This window comes from Rhinopithecus roxellana, chromosome 13, assembly GCF_007565055.1.
Source record: "Rhinopithecus roxellana isolate Shanxi Qingling chromosome 13, ASM756505v1, whole genome shotgun sequence".
Taxonomy (NCBI): domain Eukaryota; kingdom Metazoa; phylum Chordata; class Mammalia; order Primates; family Cercopithecidae; genus Rhinopithecus; species Rhinopithecus roxellana.
The window spans coordinates 132,944,351-132,965,461 of NC_044561.1; the positions used below are offsets into that span (position 1 = coordinate 132,944,351).

The following is a 21,111-nucleotide window of genomic DNA, read 5'->3' on the forward strand; positions in this document are numbered from 1 at the left end:
AACCTGCAGACGCGCAGAATTAGAGCCAACGAGCCAGATTTTATTCAGCTTTTCCTTTCACTACCGCCCCTCTCTGTCCCGGGGTCCATTGGGATCCCACGTGACACTTCATGGTTGCAGTGCCTCAGGGTCCTCCTGGCTGTGAGTTTCTCAGACCCCCCCTGTGGGGCGGCCTGACAGCTCCGGGGAGGAGGGCTCAGGCACTGGGCAGCCTTCGCTGGGACCCAGAGTTCACTCCTGGAGAGGCTGGGCTGTGGGCGGGGGGAGAAAGTCCCGGTGTGGGGCACCCACCCAGGCAAATCCTCCCTGAGACGCCGGCCCGGGCCAGGGGCCAAGGGGCCATCAGGCTGCCCCTGTGTGGTGACCCCTAATGTGGTACCTGCAAGAGGAAGTCACCAGGCCCAGCCCACACTTCAGGGGGGTTACCTCCAGCAAGGGTCTTCTCCCACTTTCCAGCACCACCATACTTGTGCTGTGGCTCCAGCCCTGCCCGACGGTCCTCCGCCCCCTGCTCTGAAGCCCCCAACCTCCCCCCAACAAAGGCCCCCTTCCCAACCCACCCCGCACCTCCCACAGTGCCCCTCTGCCCTCCCCATCTTCCTGCTCCCTTCCCTGCTTCCACCTTCCACCCCCATCCAGATCCCCAACCCCCGACCTGCCCTGACATTCCCCACCCAATACTCCTTACCCCACCCCTCAGGTTTCCTTCTCTCCCCCACAGCTGCCCCCCAAACCTGGGGCTCCAGACTGAGCTCCCAAGCCCCTCCTGAACGCCCCTCCCTCTATCCCGCCAAGAGGGCCACCTCCCCTGAACACCCCCATCTCCTCACCATCTACTGTCACCCCTACTCACATCCCGACCCACCCTGAGCTCCCTAAGGCCCATCCCCACTCCATTCTCCACCCCTATCCTGCCTTAAAGGCCACTTCCACTGAAATCCCCATCCTTGGCCTCCCATCCCCATTCCCACTTTCACCTCGTCCCTACCCTTGCCTGAACCCCGTCCCCACCCCCAGCCCTGCCCCTGAGTGCCCACCCCCACCCTATCATCACCCCCATCCCGCCAGAGGACCACCGCCCCTGAATGCCCCCATCTCCAACTCACCATCCACCCCCACCCCCACTCCCTTCCTAATCCCCCAACCGATCTCCCTAAGCCCCGCCCTCCACCCACCCACCCTGCCCTGAGGGCCACCTCCACTTGATCCTCATCCACCTCCCCCCAGGGGGCGAACTCCACCCAACCCCCAGCCCTGCCCTACCTCCACCCCTCCACCCCTCCACCCTCATCCCTTTCCCCACCCGTGCCCCAAAGCCCACCCCATGACCTTCCTAAGCCCCACCTCTGAGCGCCCTGCCCCAACCCCACAGCCACCCCTAGCCTCCACCCCACCCCAAGGGCCCCCCTCTACTGAAACCCCCCCATCTGCTCCATCCCCAGTCCTCCCATCTCCACCCCTTCCCTGAACCCCGTCCCCACTGAGGTCCCTAAACCCCACCCCTCACTCCACCCTGAGGGCCCCATCCTCTGCACCCCAATCCCCCAGCCCCACTGAGCTCTTAACCCACCCCACCTGAGGATTCCCTTTCCCTGCCCCTCCCCCAGCTTCCTAGCTCCCCACCCCAAGTGACCCCCAGCAGCTCCTCGCCCCTCCCACTGCACACCGGCACTGAAGGGCTGCCCCGCCCCCGCCCCTCCCCGCCCCCGCGGGACACGCCCAGATTCTTCGCCCCCACAGCCTGGTGCCCTCTGGCCTCCCGCTGTCCCAGGTGGGCCTGGATCCTTCCAGCTCATTCTTTGCCTGCGCCGTCCCTCGTTCCATGGCCCAGTCCTCCCCGGGGACCCTGAGCCTGGAGGCCCTGGACCACTGGAACCTTGAGCCGACCAGCTGGCTGTACCCGGAGCCGTGGCAGCAGCCTTGTGAAACCTGTGAGTCTCTTCCACTCCCTGACCGTCCTGCCTTCAAGGGTGCGGCTGGCCAAGACCATCCCCAGGGGTCCCTGCTGAGCCTGGGGGACACTGTGGGTGGCTGGAGCATGGGGATCTCTGAGGGGTCGAAGGCTGGGCCCAGAGGCAAGCAGGGGCTGCAGCGGCCATTGGCCCCCCGTCCTCATGAGGCCCCTGCCCTCCCCTTTCTGGGGTGAATTGAACCACCCATCTTCCATGTTGTAGAGGGCCAGGCAGGTTGGGGGCATGCCTCAGGGGACCCTCGAGCCCCTCTCAGGGCTGGCACTGGCTTTGGCTGTCCTGCCCCTCATCCCTGGGTTGGGCAGGCGGGTGTCACTGTGGGGGTGCAGGTGGCCTGAGCTAGGCAGGGTCTGCTCAGCAAGCTGCTTCCCGTGCTGGGGTGCATCGGGGATCTGAGCAGGGGCTGACGGGTTTCTCACACCTGTGTCCGCGTGTCCTGTGTCCTGACGCGGCATCCCCATGGCAGCCATCCCAGCCCTGGACCCGGAGGCCGAGCCCAGTATGGACGTGATCTTGGTGGGATCCAGTGAGCTCTCAAGCCCCGTTTCGCCCGGGGCAGGCAGAGGTGAGGGCATATCTGCTTATTGGACCAGTCACTTAGGATGATGACCCCAGGCCTGGACGAGGTCTGGAGTTCCAGGCTTCTGAGTATTCATGCCTTATTCAGACACCCAGACTGGGGCAGGAGATTCCCCACCCACAGCCTTCCCCCAGGCATGGGCGTTTAACACACCAAGATAAGGTGGGAGGGCGGGATGGCAGGGGACCTCAGGCTCCTGTGACTTTGGAAAAAGAATGTGTGATGCTCACTTCTGGGCCAATTTTAAATTAAGAGATCAGAGGAAGAAGAAAGGGGCTACTTCTTATCTTCTTTTCCAGATCTTATTGCATATGAAGTCAAGGTTAACCAGCGAAATATAGAAGGTGAGTATTTGCATGCTTGCCCCCACCAGGCAAAAGAGGTGGGGCACAGTGGCTCACACCTATAATCCCAGCACTTTGGGAGAACAAGGTGGGAGGAGCATTTGAGCCCAGGAGTTTGAGACCAGCCTAGGCAACATAGTGAGACTCGGTCTCTACAAAAAAATAAAAATAAAAATTAGCCAGGCATGGTGACATGCACCTGTAGTCCCAGCTACTCAGGAGGCTGAGGTGGGAGGATTGCTTGAGCTGGGGAGGTCGAGGCTGCAATGAGCTATGATAACACCACGCACTCCAGCCTGGGTGACAGTGGGATCCTGGAAGAAAGCAGTGGATACCACTGTGCCACATGGATCCCTTCTCCCCTCCCAAGGCCCCTGTAGCTTCGTTTAAAGCATACAGTTCAATGTATTTTAGTTTATTTACAGAGTCAGCAACCATCATCACCATCTAATTTTAGAAGATTTTCATCACCCCCAAAAGAAAACCCATATCTAGCAACAGTCACTCTGAATTCCCCTTCTTTTAACTCTAGGCAACCACCCCTCGACTTTCTCTCAACATGGGTTTGCCTTTTCTGGATCCCTTGCATTTCCATATGAATTAGGATCAGCCTGTCACCTCCTGCCAAAAAGCCAGCTGGGATTTTGAGAAGTGTCGGCAGATCCCTTTGGGGACTCATGCTATTTTAGCAATATTAATTTTTTTTTTTTTTTTTTTGAGACAGAGTCTCACTCTGTCTCCCAGGCTGGAGTGCAGAGGCATGATCTTGGCTCATAGAAACCTCTATCTACCGGGTTCAAGCAATTCTCCTGCCTCAGCCTCCCAAGTAGCTGGGAATACAGGCACCCATCACCACGCCCCGCTAACTTTTGTATTTTCAGTAAAGGCGGGCTTTCACCATGTTGGCCAGGCTGGTCTTGAACTCCTGACCTCAGGTGATCCGCCCGCCTCAGCCTCCCAAAGTGCTGGGATTACAAGCATGAGCCACTGTACTCAGCCAATATTAAGTCTTCTGATCCATGAACATGAGATATCTTTCCATTTTGTTCCATCTTCCTTAACATCTTTTAACAATGCTTTGCAGTTTTCAGCGTGTAAGCCCCATACTTGTTTGGCTGAATTTATTCCTAAGTCATCCGCTGCGTTTGATGGCACTGGGAAAACACGTTGTGTTTTGAATGTTTCCTTTAGACATCTGTCTCTGCTGCGGGAGTCTCCAGGTTCACACGCAGCACCCTCTGTTTGAGGGAGGGATGTGCGCCCCATGTAAGGTAGGCAAGGGGACTGGGTGTGACTCCCTCGCGGCCTCAGAGCAGGGATGACACAAGCCAGCCTTGCTTTGCTCCTTCCAAGGACAAGTTCCTGGATGCCCTCTTCCTGTACGACGATGACGGGTACCAATCCTACTGCTCTATCTGCTGCTCCGGAGAGACGCTGCTTATCTGCGGAAACCCCGATTGCACCCGGTGAGGCGAGGGGCCTGCCCAGGATGGTGAAGGGACTGAGGACACACCCATCCTTTCAACTACTCATTCTGGAGTGTGGGTGGATCTTCCTCCCAAATGGATGATTTCCCTGAGAGCTTCTGATTTCTGTCTCAAATGTGTCATTTGGCATAGAGCCCTCAGCGATGGGAGGCGGGTGTCTGCAGTTGGCAACTGTAATTTTTGTTTTCAGTATTGGTATTGCCACATCACTGTGCAGGGGAGCAATGGAAACCCCACACCCTAGGCTGCCAGTCATGACCGGGGTGACAAGGGGCATGTTCACCCCTCATTCGTTACTCCCCTGCCTCGACTCCCTCCGTGGGCTCCTCCCCTCGGTCCTTCTGGGCCATCCTTATATTTACAGCTCCCCCCGCCTCAAGTTCTCTCCCCCAGCTGGTGTTACTACATTTGGTTTTGCTGGGAGTCCCTACCCTGTTTCTGCAGGCTCGAGTTTGGGGGCAGACAGGTGCCTGAGGGGCTTCCTTGGATCTGTCATTGCCTGCGAATCCACCTCCCTGTCTTCTGCACCTGGCTCGGCTCCTGTCACTCTGTGTCCCTAAGAAGGACCGTGTCCCTCTTCCCAGTCCGCCACCTGGTCTTGCCAAAGGGAGCTCCAGTGTGACTTTTCCCTCTAAAACAGGGCTCAGCCCCACCTCCGCCATCCTCGGCATAGGCGGGCTGTCATGTCGGCTGCTGTGGTTTTCTGTTCGACCCTAGATGCTACTGCTTTGAGTGTGTGGACAGCCTGGTCGGCCCCGGGACCTCAGGGAAGGTGCATGCCATGAGCAACTGGGTGTGCTTCCTGTGCCTGCCCTTCTCCCGAAGCGGGCTGCTGCAACGCCGGAGGAAGTGGCGCGGTCAGCTCAAGGCCTTCTATGACCGAGAGTCGGTAAGGAGCCCGCGGAGGGGCAGGCCCCGGCGGCAGAGGCCCTGGCTTGCGGCCTTCCCTCGGTTCCTGCAGCAGAATGCAGGCGCGCCAATGGGCACCACAGCTGCAGGCTTGGGAACGAACACTCTTTCCTGGCTTCCTCTCCGACAGCAGCTTCCACTCAGTGGTGGCTTTGGGTAAACTGCTTTGGCAGTTTTGTTGCTTCCAAGCCTAGGAACCAGGCCCTGGTAGCAGTAGGAGAGGGGCCAGGAGAGGGGCCAGGAGAGGGTGGCTGGCAAGTCCTCAGCACGTCTCGAAGTCCAGTCCTCAGGAGCAAACGCCTGGGCCTATGCTGGCCAGGTGTGGGCCCTTTTGGGAGTCCAGCTGAGAAGCCAGGGGGGGCCGGCAGGAACCGCAGACAAAGGCGGAGAAGGTGGAATTGTGTCCCTCTGAGAGGTACACCCAAGTCCCCAGTCCCGTACCTGTGAATGGGATCTTACTGGGAAATAGCGTTTTTGCAGATGTTAAGAATCGCGAGATGAAATCATTCCAGATCTAGGGTGGGCCCTCAATGCAGCGGCTAGTGTCACTGTAAGAGATTTAGGAAATGGAGACGGGGAAGACAGCCACGTGATGATGGAAGCAGAGACTGGAGTGAGGCATCCACCAGCCACGGGTGCCAGCAGCCCCAGGAGCTGAGGAAAAGGCCTGGCACGTCCTCGCCTGGTGCCTTCTGAGGGAGGCATGCCTGCCGGCACACCTTCACTTCAAAACCTCTGGCCTCTTGAGCTGTGAGAGAATCATTTCTGCTGTGCTAAGTCCCCTGGTCTGTTTTTTATTTTTTTATTTTTGAGATAGTGTTTCGCTCTTGTTACCCAGCCTGGAGTGCAGTAGCACCATCTTGGCTCACTATAACCTTGGCCTCCCGGGTTCAAGCGATTCTCCTTCCTGCTTCCCGAGTACCTGGGATTACAGGCACCCACCACCATAACCCGCTAATTCTGTACTTTTAGTAGAGATGGGGTTTCATCATGTTGACCGGGCTGGTCTCCAACTCCTGACCTCAAGTGATCCACCTACCTCGGCCTCCCAAAGTGCTGGGATGACACGCATGAGCCATGGGGCCCAGCCCCTCCAGTCTGTTTTAATTTGCAGGCCAGCCATGGGAAGCTCCTACGGAAGGGGTGTGGCCCCCGGTGAGGCAGCCAGAGGGAGCAAGGGACCCCTGAACTGAGCATGAAACCGCACTGGCCTCCAGCTCACATTTGTTAAGGTTGAACCAAGTCATCTCTCCCTGCCTAGCAAGCTTCAGCCTGCTCCGATTCGAAGGAAAGGGTCAGATGGGATGGTATTTTATAGGAACAGAGCCTAGCTCTCTGAAAGCTGAGGTCCCTGAGTTTTGGGCCCTGGGGGGCTGGCCCTTTAACAGGGAGCACGTGAGGCCAGAGTTGGCTGCCCGCCTGGTCCATCAGGTTGGCAAGGGCAGGGCAACCCACAGGGCCTCACCTGTCCCCGAGGCTCACCTCTCCCCAGTATCTCTGGCCTTGGGGCTCTCTTCTCCGAGGTTCTGGAAGCTGCCTGGGTGAGCAAGACCAGCCTGGTTAACATGGTGAAATCCCATCTCTATTAAAAATACAAAAATTATTGGTATTGCCACATCACTGTGCAGGAGAGCAATGGAAACCCCACACCCCAGGCTGCCAGTCATGACCGGGGTGACAAGGGGCATGTTCATCCCTCATTCATTACTCCCCTGCCTCGACTCCCTCCGTGGGCTCCTCCCCTCGGTCCTTCTGGGCCATCCTCGTATTTACAGCTCCCCCCGCCTCAAGTTCTCTCCTCCAGCTGGTGTTGCTACATTTGGTTTTGCTGGGAGTCCCTACCCTGTTTCTGCAGGCTCGAGTTTGGGGGCAGACAGGTGCCTGAGGGGCTTCCTTGGATCTGTCATTGCCTGCGAATCCACCTCCCTGTCTTTTGCACCTGGCTCCTGTCACTCTGTGTCCCTAGGAAGGACGGTGTCCCTCTTCCCAGTCCGCCACCTGGTCTTGCCAAAGGGAGCTCCGGGCGTGGTGGCGTGTGCCTGTAATCCCAGCTACTTGGGAGGCTAAGGCAGGGGAATCGCTTGAACCTGGGAGCTGGAGGTTGCAGTGAGCTGAGATTGCACCACCGCACTCCAGCCTGGGTGACAGAGGAAGACTCCATCTCAAAGATAAAAATTAAAATTAAAAAAAATCAGCAAACCCCTCCACACCTACTGTCTGTTGGCTGGAGACAGCTGGAGGTCAGAGCGGGAGACCAAGGCTGGGGCAGGGGGTGGAGTTGGCCTTCCTCGGGGGCAGTGCTGGTCGGGACAGGCCCAGTTAGGCCTTGGCAGGTGCATCTTAGGTGTGTCTCCGGTGAGTCTCACGTTGAGTGTTCATCCAGGGAAGAATTTTCATTGCACCTCGAGCGCTCTGTAACCAAGTAGCTGGCACCATGCCCTGTTTTGGTTTTTTAATAAATAGGAAAGTCCCCTTGAGATGTTTGAAACAGTGCCTGTGTGGAGGAGAGAGCCAGTCCGGGTGCTGTCTCTTTTTGAAGACATCAAGAAGGGTAAGTCAGTGATGTCCCAAAGACACACATGGAAAGATGCCTCCACACACCTGACTGACTGCCCCTCAGGCCACCCCCCTGGGCTCCCCACACCCTCCCCCAGGCCGGCCAGCTGCTGGTGTCCTGCACCCCTCCCCACGCTGGGCCCATGCTGACCCTTCACTGGGGCCTTTGGAAAGCCCACTGTCTTCTGGGCCTCGCAGGCACAGCCGAATCCATGAAGACACTCCCTCTCTTCTGGCCGCGTCCGTAAGGGATGTGTCCCCCTGGGACACCCATTAATGCCTGCAGTGTCTCAGAGCGGCCTCGTGCGGGAGCACGTATCTGCCCCACACAGCTGACCAGCAGCCTGATCCCACAGCGCCCGCACAGCCTGCCCAAGGTCTTACTCCCAGGCGGGGCTGAGGAAGCCGGGGCCTCCTCCAAGGCCGTTCCAGGGCTCTGCAGCTCACACCAGCTGCAGAGTGGAGTGGACTCCACCGCTCTGTGGATTTCCTAGCCAGAGGTGACATCGCATCCCAGAAATACCTGGTGCTGTAACAGTGCTTGACATCCTTTTTGTTTTGTTTTGTTTTGAGACGAAGTCTCACTCTGTTACTCAGGCTGGAGTGCAATGGCACGATCTGCTCACTGCAGCCTCCACCCCTCGGGTTCAAGCGATTCTCCTGCCTCAGCCTCCCGAGTAGCTGGAATGACAGCTGCCTGCCACCACGCCCAGCTAATTTTTGTATTTTTAGTAGAGATGGGGTTTCACTATGTTGGCCACGCTGGTGTTGAACTCCTGACCTCAGCTAATCCATCCGCCTTGGAATCCCAAAATGCTGGAATTTACAGGCTTGAGCTTCTGTGCCTGGCCGTGCTTGACGTTCTTAAATCAATATGTGGTGATGTTTGCTTGTTTAGCTTGTTACGAGACAAAAACCTCCATCCTTAATCCTCCTGCCACGTCATTAAAAAGATAAAGTTGGGTGGGGTGCAGTGGCTCACGCCTGTAATCCCAACACTTTGGGAGACTGAGGTGGGTGGATCATTTGAGGTCAGGAGCTGGAGATCAGCCTGGCCAACATGGTGAAAACCCGTCTCTACTAAAAATACAAAAAAATTAGTTGGGCGTGGTGGCGGGGCGCCTGTAGTCCCAGCTACTCAGGAGGCTGAGGCAGGGGAATCGCTTGAACCTGGGAGGCGGAGGTTGCAGTGAGCCAAGATTGCACCATTGCACTCCAGCCTGGGCAACAGAACAAGACTCCACCTCAGAAAAAACAACAAAAATATAAAGTTGGCTCCTTAATGGTAGGAGGGTCCTCCGATCAGCCGTCAGCCTTGGGTCCTCCGATCAGCCGTCAGCCTTTTCAAGTCCCTGTAGGGGCACAATCCACACTCACCCTCTGGGCCCTTCTGGTCTCTCCCCATCCAGAGCTGACGAGTTTGGGCTTTTTGGAAAGCGGTTCTGACCCGGGACAGCTGAAGCATTTGGATGATGTCACAGACACAGTGAGGAAGGATGTGAGTACTGCCGCGCACTCCCAGACGCTGCACTGGGAGCAGGGGTGCGAGCTTCCTCAGAGAAAATGTCAAGGATGAGGTGGGCAAGGAGGCGGCGCCAGGGGCTGGGAGGAGTCCCGAACACATGGGGGCCTCTCTGCTGGGATTACAGGCACCTGCCACCACGCCCAGCTAATTTTTTGTATTTTTTAGTAGAGACGGGGTTTCACCATATTGGTCAGGCTGGTCTTGAACTCCTGACCTCAGATGATCAACCACCTTGGCCTCCTAAAGTACTCGGATTGTAGGCATTAGCCACCGTGCCCAGCCATTAATTTTTATTTAAGAAGAATGACAGAGTGAGGGCCATCACTGTTAATGAAGCCAACGTTGCTCACAGCCTCCCCTTGGTCACTTTTTGGGACCCAAGGGCAACCTTTGTCGTGTCTGTGTCCAGGCAAGATTGTTGAGTGGCTGTGTTTTGTCTTCTTCCAGCTTGGCCATGGAGCAGCCTGGTCACTGGTGCTCTGCGGGGGCTGTTTCTGTTCAGCAGGGAAGGCTCTGCCCTTACCGTTAGCTCCTGGAGGGCTGTGGACGGCGCCTGCCGTGTTCACGGATGACAGTCTGTGCATTGGGTTGGGCCTCCCAGGACTGGTTCTCCAAGGGCAATGGGATAACAGACAGAAAAACCAAATTCTGCCAAAGTATTTAAATAGGTTTATTCTGAGCCAGTAAGAGGGACCATGGCCTGGGAAACACAGTCTTAAGAGGTCTGGAGGAAGTGCACCTGAGGCGGTCAGTAACAGTTTTGGTTTTATACATTTCAGGGAGATGGGAACTGCAGGTAGAATCAGAAATCAGTACACGGGCCAGGCACGGTGGCTCACGCCTGTAATCCCAGCACTTTGAGCTCAGGAGTTCAAGACCACCTGTGGTCCCAGCTACTCCGGGGGCTGAGGCTGGAGGATTGCTTGAGCCCAGGAGGTGGAGGTTGCAGTGAGCCGAGATCTCGCCAATGCACTACAGCCTGGGTGACAGAGTGAGACCCCATCTCAAAAAATTCAATCAATCAATCCAATCAATACATAGGTGTGCATTGGTTCAGCCCCAAAAGGCGGGATATCTTGAAGCTTACATTAGGGATTCTTTAGTTGGCAGTTGGATGAAAGAGTTAAGCTTTGCCTGAAAACTCGGAGTCAGTAGAAAGGAATGCTTGAGTTAAAATAAGGTCTGCTGTCTGTCGTGTGACGCTATGGCAGAGCTATAATAAACCGGCTCAAAAACACCCATTCCACAAGCTTTTGTGGTTGGTAAGCCGTGATTCCCCCACGCTCCTTAGAAAGGAATTTGAGCAAGAAAAGATAAAGGCAGAGTTCAGTCCCCAAACGCGTGGCACAGAGTCTTCACCTCAGATCCGGAGCGTTCTCCGCTGGGCTCCAGGCAGGCAGCCCCTGAGGCTGGTGGTGGCTGGGGATGGCTCTGCCCTAGTGGGCTCCACTCCTCGGCTTGCCCTGGCCTGTGGGCCCTGCGAGCTGAGCAGGGTCGGCCCTGGGGACATGTCGTGCTGCCGTATGCGACTTTGCCCACTGCTGCTGCCTCTCGGTGCCCACGCCCGTCTGTCCTGCAGGTGGAGGAGTGGGGGCCCTTCGATCTCCTGTACGGCGCCACACCTCCCTTGGGCCACACCTGCGACCATCCTCCCAGTGAGTGACACTTCAGTCCTGACACCCTGACCCCACCACCCCTGTCTCTTCTCCTTTCTCCCCACTCCTCCATGCCAGGGCAGAAACTGCAAATTGTCAGCATTTTTCAAAAGCAGCTTTGTTGAGGCACTACTGACACAGTAAGTTGCACACATTCAGTGTGTCCGACTAGAGGAGTTCTGAGCTAGCTCCACACCCATGCACCCCTCATCATGAGCAACAGAGTAAGTGTCCCTGTCACTCAGGCTTCCCTGTGCCCCCCAAGCCTCCTGCTGACCCCGTGCAGTCCCTAGCATGCCCACGTCACTGCAGCTCACATATCCTCTGGAGCTTCCTCTAAAAGGCAGTGTTTGTGCCACGGCACACGCCCTGTGTCTGCGCCTCCTTTGGGGTTGCCTGTCTGTCTCTTCCCAACTCTGGGCCTGCCTGGGGGAGGAGGGGTCCTCGCACCTCCGTGGCCCCAGCACTGAGCAGGGCTCCATTGCTGCTGGAGGAACAGGGGCAGGGGACCCCTCAGACCCAGGCCAGTGCATCCCATAGACCCCCTCGGTACTGCTCTCATGCCACAGTTTCCTTAGGCCCCTCCCCAGATGCACCTGAACAGCACCCCGCCACTACCAGCCCTTGCGCCCCGACCCCCCTCAGCCCTGCCCCCTCACCCCCTCCAGGCTGGTACCTGTTCCAGTTCCACCGGCTCCTGCAGTACGCGCGGCCCGGGCCGGGCAGCCCCAGGCCCTTCTTCTGGATGTTCGTGGACAATCTGGTACTGAACAAAGAAGACCAGGACGTTGCCTCTCGCTTCCTGGAGGTGTGTGCGGGGCTGCGTGGGCCTCCCTCTACCCCTGCCCACGTGAGGGAGGGGCTCTTCGGGTGGCGCTCAGTCTACACCCCAGGCTCCAGGCTTGGAACCCTGCGGTCCCTGGTTTCCAGGTGTGCACAGGGCCCAGGAGAGCTGCTGTGCAGTCCAGGCAGGGACCGTGGTGCCTGGGACACGACCCCCTTCGAGGAGAGCCTTGGAGGGCAGTCCCACCTCACACTACTCCTGTGCTCACAGAACACGGCCTTGGGGGCTCACCTCCTGCTGCCGCCCCCTCAGTCTCCACACACACACGTGCACATCACACACACTCACAGGTAAAACACACACCACAGTGCACATGTGTACACAGTCACTGTACACAGGCACCACACACGGACACACCACATACACACAGGCACGCTACGTGCACGCATACTCACCACACACATGCGCACACAGCCTTCTCTTCACACGTCTGAATCCTGATTGTCAGAGCAGCCACTTTTGGGCTCAGTTGACGGGTTCCCTCTGGGGCTGACGGGCCGGGTCAGGGTTGGGGAGGGACGGCCACACCTCAGCCACATGAGACAGGCGGGAGAGGTTCAGGAGGGGAAAGTTCCTCATGCTCTCAGGTTCCATGGAGGGGCTACAGCCAGCGGGGGCCCCACCCACCGAGTGGGCAGCATCTGTGGGCTGGAGCCTTCGCTGGGGGTCCAGGCAGGGTCGAGGTTCCCTTGGTGCTGGAATCTCATGGAGTGGCTGGAAGGCAAACCCAGCCATTGGGAAGGGGAGCAAATGCCATGAGCTGAAAATCACAAGATCTGTGCTTTCAGAACAGGAGACTTTGCTTCTGTAAAGGGACACAGCCTGCAAGGCCCTGTCCCCCAGGCTGGGAAGCACGGCCTCTGCCAAGACCAGAGGAGCTAGGAGGAGGCACTTCGAAGGGGAGGGAAGCTGGGGCAGGAGCTCCGTGCTGACCGGGTTGGCTAAACCTGTGCGGCAGGTTATTCATGAAGGGGGTCCTGCTGCATGCGTACTGAACAAACATGCATGTAACATACGACTTGTGTTCACTCTGGGGTAGAGTCTTCACACGTCAGTGTGTCGCAATGAGGCCCTAAACCTCAAGAGGTCTCGGAACACAAAGGCACTCAAGGCGGAGCCTCTGTAAACCGGCCGGAGCCGCTCCATGGTCGGGGGTCCCTTATCAGCAGGCGGTTCCTGAAGTCAGGCTTCTGCCCAGTCAGAGCTGTGGTCATGGCTGTGGAACGTGGTCAGTTTGCGTCTGTGGGTGGATGAGCTGCAGTCATTTGAATCTTGCTCATTGCTGGGCCAGTGTGTGTTTAGCTGCTGGAGAAAAAGCAGCTGTGGCGTGAGGGCAGAATCCGTCCTCTCAGTGTAGGGTACAAGGCTGACCCTTGCCTGGTGTGGCCTGAGGTCCTGTTTGTAATTTGATATCTTATTGCCACAGAGGCTGTTCTGTCGGTTTAAAATAATTCATCAGCTTTTTCTGCCAAGGTGATTTATAAGAAAAAGGCACATCGGGAACACAGTCGGGCTAGAAAGTCCGTTGACCACTCAGGGCCATTGGCGGCTGAGGCCAGGGGGCCCATGGGGGGCGCTTACCCCTGACCCACGGCCAACCCTCCCACCCCCAGATGGAGCCAACCACCATCCCAGATGTCCGCGGCGGATCCCTACAGAATGCTGTCCGCGTGTGGAGCAACATTCCAGCCATAAGGAGGTATTTCCCGGGCAGCCACAAGTGTTCAGGATCAAGGGGGACGTGGACCCAGAGCGGAGTTCACCGAGGAAATGGGGACTGTCCAACAGAGCCAAACCCAGAGCAGCCTCTGTGCCCCAGTGGGACTGCGGTCGGCCCCCAGGGCCACCCTGAGACCCTCAAGGCACTGAAGCCCAAGGACGCCCCTTTCCCCTTGGAGACCTTCTCCAGCACTGGCTCTCAGCTTCTCAGGGTCCAGCCCCTGGACACCCATATGTGCCACGGCGGCCTGGCCCTGGATTGGCTGCAGCCCCCAGGCTTTCACTCCGTGTGGTCTCCCCACCTCCCTTGCACACCCATAAGCTCATGCGTGCTCACACTCAGCCACACTCACACGACTCACTTGTACGCTTATCCACACACCTGTGTGCTCATGTGCACACACACACAGTCATTCCCATGGTCACGTTCATCCACATGCCCACATGCTCCGTCAGTCACATGCTCACACAAGCACACTCACGACTAGCACGTGCATGTCACATGTGCTCACAATCACACAGGCACACACGCATCAGTCTCACACCCACCCACATGCTTGCACCCCCCATGGTGCACTCCTGGGCTGCCCTCCCCACCTTTTGGGGCCTTGAACACACAGCCCTGCCCCACGTGCCCTCTGCTGCTGAGCACCCCCTCCTGCTGCCCCCACGGCCTCTCCCAGCTGCCTCCGCCCCTTGACAGCCTTCCCAGGCGGCCCAGACCTCACACCCTCCAGCTGACCGCCCGTCCATCCCCTCACTCCCACACTCACCACCGGGCGTGCCTCGCTCATACGTGCATTGGTGTGGAACGAGCGCTTTCTGGCTCAGCTGAGTCATGTCTCCTCCTGCCTGAGAGTGAGTTCTGGAAACTTATTCCCTCTCACCTCTCAGGTTCCCGCATTCTCCCATGTCACCGCCATGGCACGATCCTGTTGCCTGGCACCTGCCAAGGCGTGGCGCCGCAGGTCCTGCTGGCCTGGCCTCCCCTGGATTTGAGTTTGGGAGGGGCTGAGCTGAAGCACTTTGCCAGATGCTTTCTCTTCAGAAGCCCTCAGCTGCATGCCCTACTTCCCACAACCTCCCCCTCACCCTAAGCCTGCTCCCCCCATGTCACTTCCCTGGAGGCCGGACCAGGCTCTGTGGGGCTGGGTGAGCAGGGCTGAAGGTGGGCAGACCCAGCAACACCTGTGTGCATTATAGGCCGTGCCTCACCTGCTGCCTGTTCCCGGAGGCTCCTTGGCCCCCGGAGGCTCCATGCGTCCACGCAGCAGCTAGAGAACAGCACCCCATCAGGGTTCTTATGTGGCAGGTGTAGCCAGACCCAGGGTTGCAAGGCTCCTCCACCAAAGGCACCTCCCTCCGCTCCAGTGGCCACACCTGTGGTGCCTGCAGGCTTGGGCCATGGGTTGGCAGCAGCTTCTTCCCAGGCCCCCTTTCTGAGCGAGGCCCCACAGAGCTCCTCACAGGGTTTCCAGGGCTGGATGCACCTGAGCCGTGATCCTGGGGTCACCTGGTTCCCAGAAGGAGGCTGGCAGCTCCTTCCCACAGGTTTCCCTCCGAGGCTCCCGGGTGTCTCAACAGTGATGTGAGACACCCACTCACTGAAAGAGAAATCATTTTGCAGAGGTGGCCACCATCACCCCCAGGATGGTTAAGGACAGTCCCCACTGCCCTAGGGAGGGTGCCTGAGGAGGAGGGGGACACTGTTTCTGGCACTTCACTCGCAGCCTTCACCCCGAAATAAACAGAAATGTTCCTGGCCTCCAGTGGGGTGGCTGGGAGCACGAGAGGGGGTGTTGGTGCCTAGTCTGCAAAGCCCATCTTCCCCAAGGGCTCCTCACACAGCAGGCTGGCAGAGGACCTTTTCCTCTCCCCACCTGCCCTCCTGTGCTCAGGGCTCAGACTCCCGGCACAGGTAGCCCCAGGAACCCAGGGGACAGCCTTTGTGATACAATTCCCTGGGAATGGTTGCTGACTCTGCAAGGGTTTGGCTACCTTTTGCCTGGAGTCCTGTCCTTTCCTCTGCGGGGATGCTGCCCAGGATGGTGACATCCTCTAGCGACGGCCCTGGAGCTTGCTGTTCACACAGAGTCACCCCCAGCCTGTTTCCCAGGGGACCAACTCCCTGCCAGGGGGAGGCCGGAGGCAGGGGAGTTGTCTGGTCTCCTGCTGCTCAGTACATCTCCGTGAGAAAAACTCCCAGAATCGGGTGGGGGTTCCAGGGCGTCTTAGGCGCCTGGGACAACTGAGAGGCAGGCTGTTCCCCTCACCCCCCCTTGAAGCGATTCCTTCCCAGCCCCATCTCTGGGCCCGCCTGGTGGGCACTGCGCTTGCTCATAGCCTTCCCTCCCCTCCTCTCAGCAGCAGGCAGTGGGCTCTGGTTTCGGAAGAAGAATTGTCCCTGCTGACACAGAACAGGCAGAGCTCGAAGCTCGCGGCCAAGCAGCCCACCAAGCTGGTGAAGAACTGCTTTCTCCCCCTAAGAGAATATTTCAAGTATTTTTCAACCGAACTCACTTCCTCTTTATAAATGAGTCACTATACTGTGAAAAGGGAAAAAAAGACTTTTCCTAGAACAAAGGCGGCTTTCTTCACTTTATTATTTTATTGCTCGTCTTCGGTTTTTGCGTCGTCACTGCAGACCCACGTTCCGTTGGGTTCTGGAGACTCAGGGTCTCTCCCCCATCACGCTGGCTCATGGGGCGGAGGCTCCCGCCGCTGTGCACAGGACCACACATGGTGGTACGCGTTGTACTTCCCGAAAGCATTTCTGTGTTCTAGTTGAGAAGTTCAAGTATATTTATTATAAGATAGTTATTGGTCATGTCTGGTGTTTTATGTATAGGCACAGCCATCTGTCATCCTGCAGGGCATGGGGTGGAGGCCAGAAGTGAGCAGGCGTCTTTGGAATGCCTGTGCCGTGTCCTGCACGATGCACTTTCTGCCGGGGCCTTTCCCATGAGACCGCTGTTTGCTTTCATAGAGAAAACCACGCACCCTGATTGTAGCTGCACCAGACGGCCTGGACCTTTGCAAAGTACAGGACCTCAGCCTTGGCAGGCAAAGGAGGGACCTGCTGAACAGACGGTGTGGAGGCCAAGGCCAGATCCACACACAAAGGATGTCACGTTTGGGTCCTACCCCAGGTGGTATTGATTGCAAAAAGCAGGGCTCCTCCTGGCCCTCTGCAGTTTGAGTCTGAGTGAGGATCAACCCAGCAGAAAGCTCTGCCTCAGGCTGGGCTCAAATCACGGGAAATGAATCCTACAGGGGAACTTTGGGGTCTGCACTGGGGCTATTAGCGGTAGTTTTGTAAAATGCTTTGTGGAAGAAAGGTCAAAAGGAGGCCCTAGGAAGGTTAACAATGTGTATCCGGAAGTAAATAGAAGCCTTCACTTCAATTAACATGACTGGATGCCTCTCCTATCTTGGGACAGTCCTGGATGCCTACGACACAGGTCTCACATCCAGGGATGAATTTAGCGAGCTCTGTAATGACCCCGGGGTTCCTGAAGCCACAGAGGGAGAACAGGTGAGGGCATCCAAGTGCAAATGAGCCCTCTGGGGAAGCCCGGCTGGCATGAGCTCTAGCTGAAGTCATCGTGAGCCCATGAGCACGGGCCAGGCAGGGTGGTGAGAGCTCCAGACAGGGTGGGCTGGGCTCAGGCTGCATCCACCCAGGGAACCAGTGTCATGGGCCCAACATCACTCATGTTCAGTTTCTGTGAGGGTTGCTTCAAAGCAGGGGCCCACGGTGCTGGGAGAGGCTTTCTGCCACCCAAAATGCACTTTCCTCCTTTTGTTCTCTCCCCAACACTCAGAACTGTCCACACCACCTTGAGATTCTCTGTGTATTTTATTTTAAGTTTTTATGTTTTGAGACAGGGGCTAGCTCGTCTCCCAGGCTGGAGTGCAGTGGCACAACCATAGCTCACTGCAGCCTCCATCTCCTGGTCTCAAGAGATCATCCAGCGTCAGCCTCTGGAGTAGCTGGGACTACAGGTGCGTGCCACCATGCCCGGCTAATTTTTAAAAATTATTGGTAGAGATGGGGTCTTGCTCTGTTGCTCAGACTGGTCTCAAACTCCTGGGCTTCAAGTGATCCTCCCACCTTGGCCTCCCTAAGTGTTGGAATTAAAGATGTGAGCCACTGTGCCCGGCCCTCCAGGTATTTTAATTTTACACACAGGACCTGCACCATGATCCCATGCTCAGCCGAACAACAACCCTCCAAAAGATGCCCATGTCCCCATTCCCGGATACTGTGAATGTTACCTCATGTGGCAAAGGAAGGCCTTTGCTGACGGGATTAAATTGAGGTGGGAGGCCTCCCTGGATCATCCAGGTGGGTTCTATCTGTCATCCCAAAGGTCCTCATAAGAGAGGGGCAAAGTGAGGCTTGACCACACAGGAGAAACCACATGGCCACTGAGGCAGAGACTGGAGCAAAGCACAGGGATGCCTGGGCCACCTGGAGCTGGGAGAGGCAGGTAGGATGCTCCCCTAGCGCCTCCACCAGGCAGGCTTCCACCCTCCAGGACTGAGAGAGAATAGATTGCTGTTGTTTTGAGCCAGCAAGTGTGAGGTGATTAGCTCCCAGCGCCCACAGGAAACGAACCTACTGTCATGCACCACATAACCACCTTTGGTCAACAAGCAATGCCACAGTGCTCCCATATCACAGCGCAGTATTTTTACTGCACCTGTTCTATGTTTAGATGGCTTTAGATACACAAATACCAGTGAGTCACAGCTGCCTACGCTGTTCAGCGCAGTCACCTGCCATGCAGGCTTGTGGTCCGGGAGCAGCAGGCTGTGACATACAGCCTCGGCGTGTAGCGGGCTGTGCCACCAGGGTCGGTGTGTGCACTCTGTGTTCACACAAGGACAAAATCACCTAAGGATGCATTTCTCAGAAGGAATGTATCCTTTTGATACATATGACTGTATCAAACGTATGAACCTATGACTGTACACCCGAAGAGAAAAGATCTTCGTCGGACCAAGAGTGGAGCTCTCAGCATCAGCCGATGCCCATGCTGTCAAACGCAGGTTGCTGTGCCAGACCCCAAAGGGACCAGGGCCTGGAGGTGCATCAAGGCAGAGATCAGAAGACCCCCGCGCCCTCCAAACGGCAGAGCAGGGGGGCCTGGGGCTAGGGGCATCCGGCAGCTGCTTCCTGCTTAAGCACTATGACTTGTACCCAGAGCCTCGAACCCCAGGCTGCACAAATACGATTCCTGCTTGGTTCCCAGTTGGCCCTGGACACTGCCAAGGGGCCTTCTCTCCACACCCCTAGAACAAAAGCCTATCCTGCCGGTCCAAGAAACAGTCACGGTTGAGGGGGAAAATGAAAACCTTCCTTTGACTACAGGAAACTTCCCAAGGGTTTTTCTGTTTCTTCATCTAAACCCCTCTGAGTGTCGTGACCCATGTGCCTGTGTGCTGTGTGTGTTCACCGCAACAACCCCGCATTCACGTATATGTTACAGGTCAGGGGATGCAGGCACCAAGGAGCTAAGGAACTTGCTGAGGTCACACAGCTCCGGGGCTGGGATCTGAACCAGCCACCGCTTACCGTTGTCTCCGAGGCTCCTGGGCTGGTCCTGGCGCCCTCCGCCCGCGGCCTCCCCTTCTGGCCCACCTGCATTCCTGCCCCCTGCCTGGCTGTGCCCTCCACACGGAGTCCCCTCTCTTGGGGGGACCTGCCCGCAGCACTTGGCTTGCTGGGGTCTCCGGCGTCTGCTCGGGAAGCAGAGCCTGGACCTGCCCCCTCGGCCACAGCACGGCGAGCCCTGCGGTGTCGGCCCCTCTCCCACCGCCCCCGGGCGGCACTGGGGGGCTGCCGGGTCCGGACCTACCGACCGGGCACCGTCCCTTCGCCGCCGCGGATGACCGGCCGCGCTCTTGGGAGACCTTAATTTGGGAGGCTCTGCTCCTCCAGGACCCATTCCCCATCCTCCCGCAGCCTCCACGCGGTATCCGGGGACTGTTCCCCTCCCCGCAATCCGGCGGGATTCAGGTGCGCCCGGCCCCGGGGTGCAGCGCTTGGCCCGGCGTCAGCGAATCAGCGCGGCGCAGCCCCGGACCTCAGCCGCAGGTCCAGAGGCGCACGGAGCCCGGCCGGTCAATCCGGGAGGGCCTCCGGAAGGAGGTGGCGCTGCCCGCAGCCCGCCCGCCCGGCTCACCTGCGCCCACCTCACCTGCCGGGCGATGCGGTCCCCTAGCAGCAGCCGCCCGCCCGGGGGAGAGGAACCTCAGCCCCCAACATCGCGACCCCTCCAGCCTCGCCGGTCCTAGCAGGCGTCCCTGAGCGTGTTCCGGGAAGCGCACGTCCACGCTGGCGCTGCACCGGCTTTTCTGGCTCCAGGGACCGGACTCGTCCTAAAGAGTCCGGCTCAGATGGGATTACGCGCCTCACCTCACCCGTGTGCTGACCGTCGGTGCCTCCACCCTGCGCGCCGCGGGCCCTGCCCAGCCCTTCCCGCCGGAAGGCAGGTGGCCCCGTCCCGCCCCTGCCAGGCGCGCGATTTTAAATCCCCCCAACCCCCATCTCTCAGCTTGACCTGGGAGGGGGAAGCCGCCCGACTTCAGGGCTTCCTGCGCTCCCTGCTCTTCCCCGCCGCAGTCCCCCTACCCCCCAGTCCGTCTCTTCCGCCTTCTTATTTTGTGCCTGGGCTCTCTGCTCCGCAAAAATGTTGACTTCCACGGGCAGAAGTTTCAGAATTTTTTTAAAGCTTTTGTCCATGGCGTTCTCTACATCTTGGTTGAAGGAATGGCAGCCTGCGGGGTGCCGTCTGTGACCCCCGTCTCCGGGCGCTTCTCGCCTCCTCCGGCGCAGGAGGCAATGGGGATCCGAGCCTCAGACCAGAAGCGGTGTCTCCGGGAGGAGGGTGCCCCGCTGCCCTGTCCAGCAGCCTCACCCAGGCCCTTCTGGGGCTGCCTCTGCAGAAAGGGAGTCACGTCCCCTCTGGGCCCCACCTGGCTTGCGGGGATCAGGGAGGGAGGGTGGGCTGGGCTGGGCGCGGTGGGAAGGGAGCAGAGGCCCTGGGTCCAACCCTCGGTTGCGTGGCGCAGCCTTTCCCAGACCAGCTGCCCCAGACTCCAGGTCAGACGCCACTGCCAAGGCTGACCAGCCCTGGGCCGCAAGGCTGCCTCGGTTTCTCGGCGGGGACTCCTCAGAGCCAGTGCTATGCAAATAGGCTGCGCCAGCGCCCTTCAGACCCCTCAAAGGCTAGGGGAGCTAGGCCAGGTCGGGGAGGGCTAGGGCTGGCCCAGAGGGTAGAGCCCGCCCACTTTCCCTTCCCCCTTCCATTCATGCATGCATTCATTCAATCATTCATTCCTCAGCAGTCGCTGAGCTCACTCGCCTAAGTCCTGGAGATCATCCGAGCGGATTCCGCCAGGGGCCCGGCGCTCTCCCAGCGTGGGGCCTGGGTCCCCAGACTCCTCCTTCGGGAGGGCCGCAGGACCCGCGCATTCTGCGCCGCGTGGGAACGGCCCTTGCCTCCCACGGTCC

At 58.2% G+C, this 21,111-nt stretch overlaps 1 protein-coding gene and 1 long non-coding RNA gene across 3 annotated transcripts; one reads left to right on the plus strand and one right to left on the minus strand.

The window, feature by feature from the left end:
* Positions 1 to 2,429: 2,429 nt before the first annotated feature.
* Positions 2,430 to 16,185, plus strand: DNMT3L (DNA methyltransferase 3 like). 2 transcript variants are annotated; one of them, XM_010360107.2, is made up of 11 exons: positions 2,430 to 2,535; positions 2,850 to 2,894; positions 4,086 to 4,165; positions 4,248 to 4,360; positions 5,099 to 5,270; positions 7,754 to 7,841; positions 9,256 to 9,344; positions 10,951 to 11,026; positions 11,695 to 11,834; positions 13,484 to 13,569; positions 15,957 to 16,185. In XM_010360107.2, exons 1-11 carry the CDS (start codon positions 2,430 to 2,432, stop codon positions 16,120 to 16,122), a joined length of 1,161 nt encoding a protein of 386 aa, XP_010358409.1. In that variant the 3' UTR covers positions 16,123 to 16,185. The 2 variants fall into 2 exon arrangements, with proteins under 2 accessions (XP_010358409.1, XP_010358408.1); XM_010360106.2 differs by having other exon boundaries at positions 15,954 to 16,182.
* On the minus strand, positions 9,643 to 20,961 carry LOC115892782. Its single transcript, XR_004052691.1, has 7 exons — positions 19,796 to 20,961; positions 14,970 to 15,193; positions 14,805 to 14,863; positions 14,363 to 14,578; positions 12,266 to 12,584; positions 11,703 to 11,792; positions 9,643 to 10,944 (listed from the first exon to the last, which is right to left on the minus strand). It is a non-coding gene; the product is annotated as an uncharacterized LOC115892782 (long non-coding RNA).
* Between the last annotated feature and the right edge of the window lie 150 nt (positions 20,962 to 21,111).

Excerpts from the sequence above, each read along its gene's own strand:
- DNMT3L (XM_010360106.2), top strand. The coding sequence starts at position 2,430 with ATGGCAGCCATCCCAGCCCTGGACCCGGAGGCCGAGCCCAGTATGGAC. Across the intron at positions 2,536-2,849 it reads TTCGCCCGGGGCAGGCAGAG|ATCTTATTGCATATGAAGTC; the intron begins GTGAGGGCATAT and ends CTTCTTTTCCAG. Across the intron at positions 4,361-5,098 it reads GGAAACCCCGATTGCACCCG|ATGCTACTGCTTTGAGTGTG; the intron begins GTGAGGCGAGGG and ends GTTCGACCCTAG.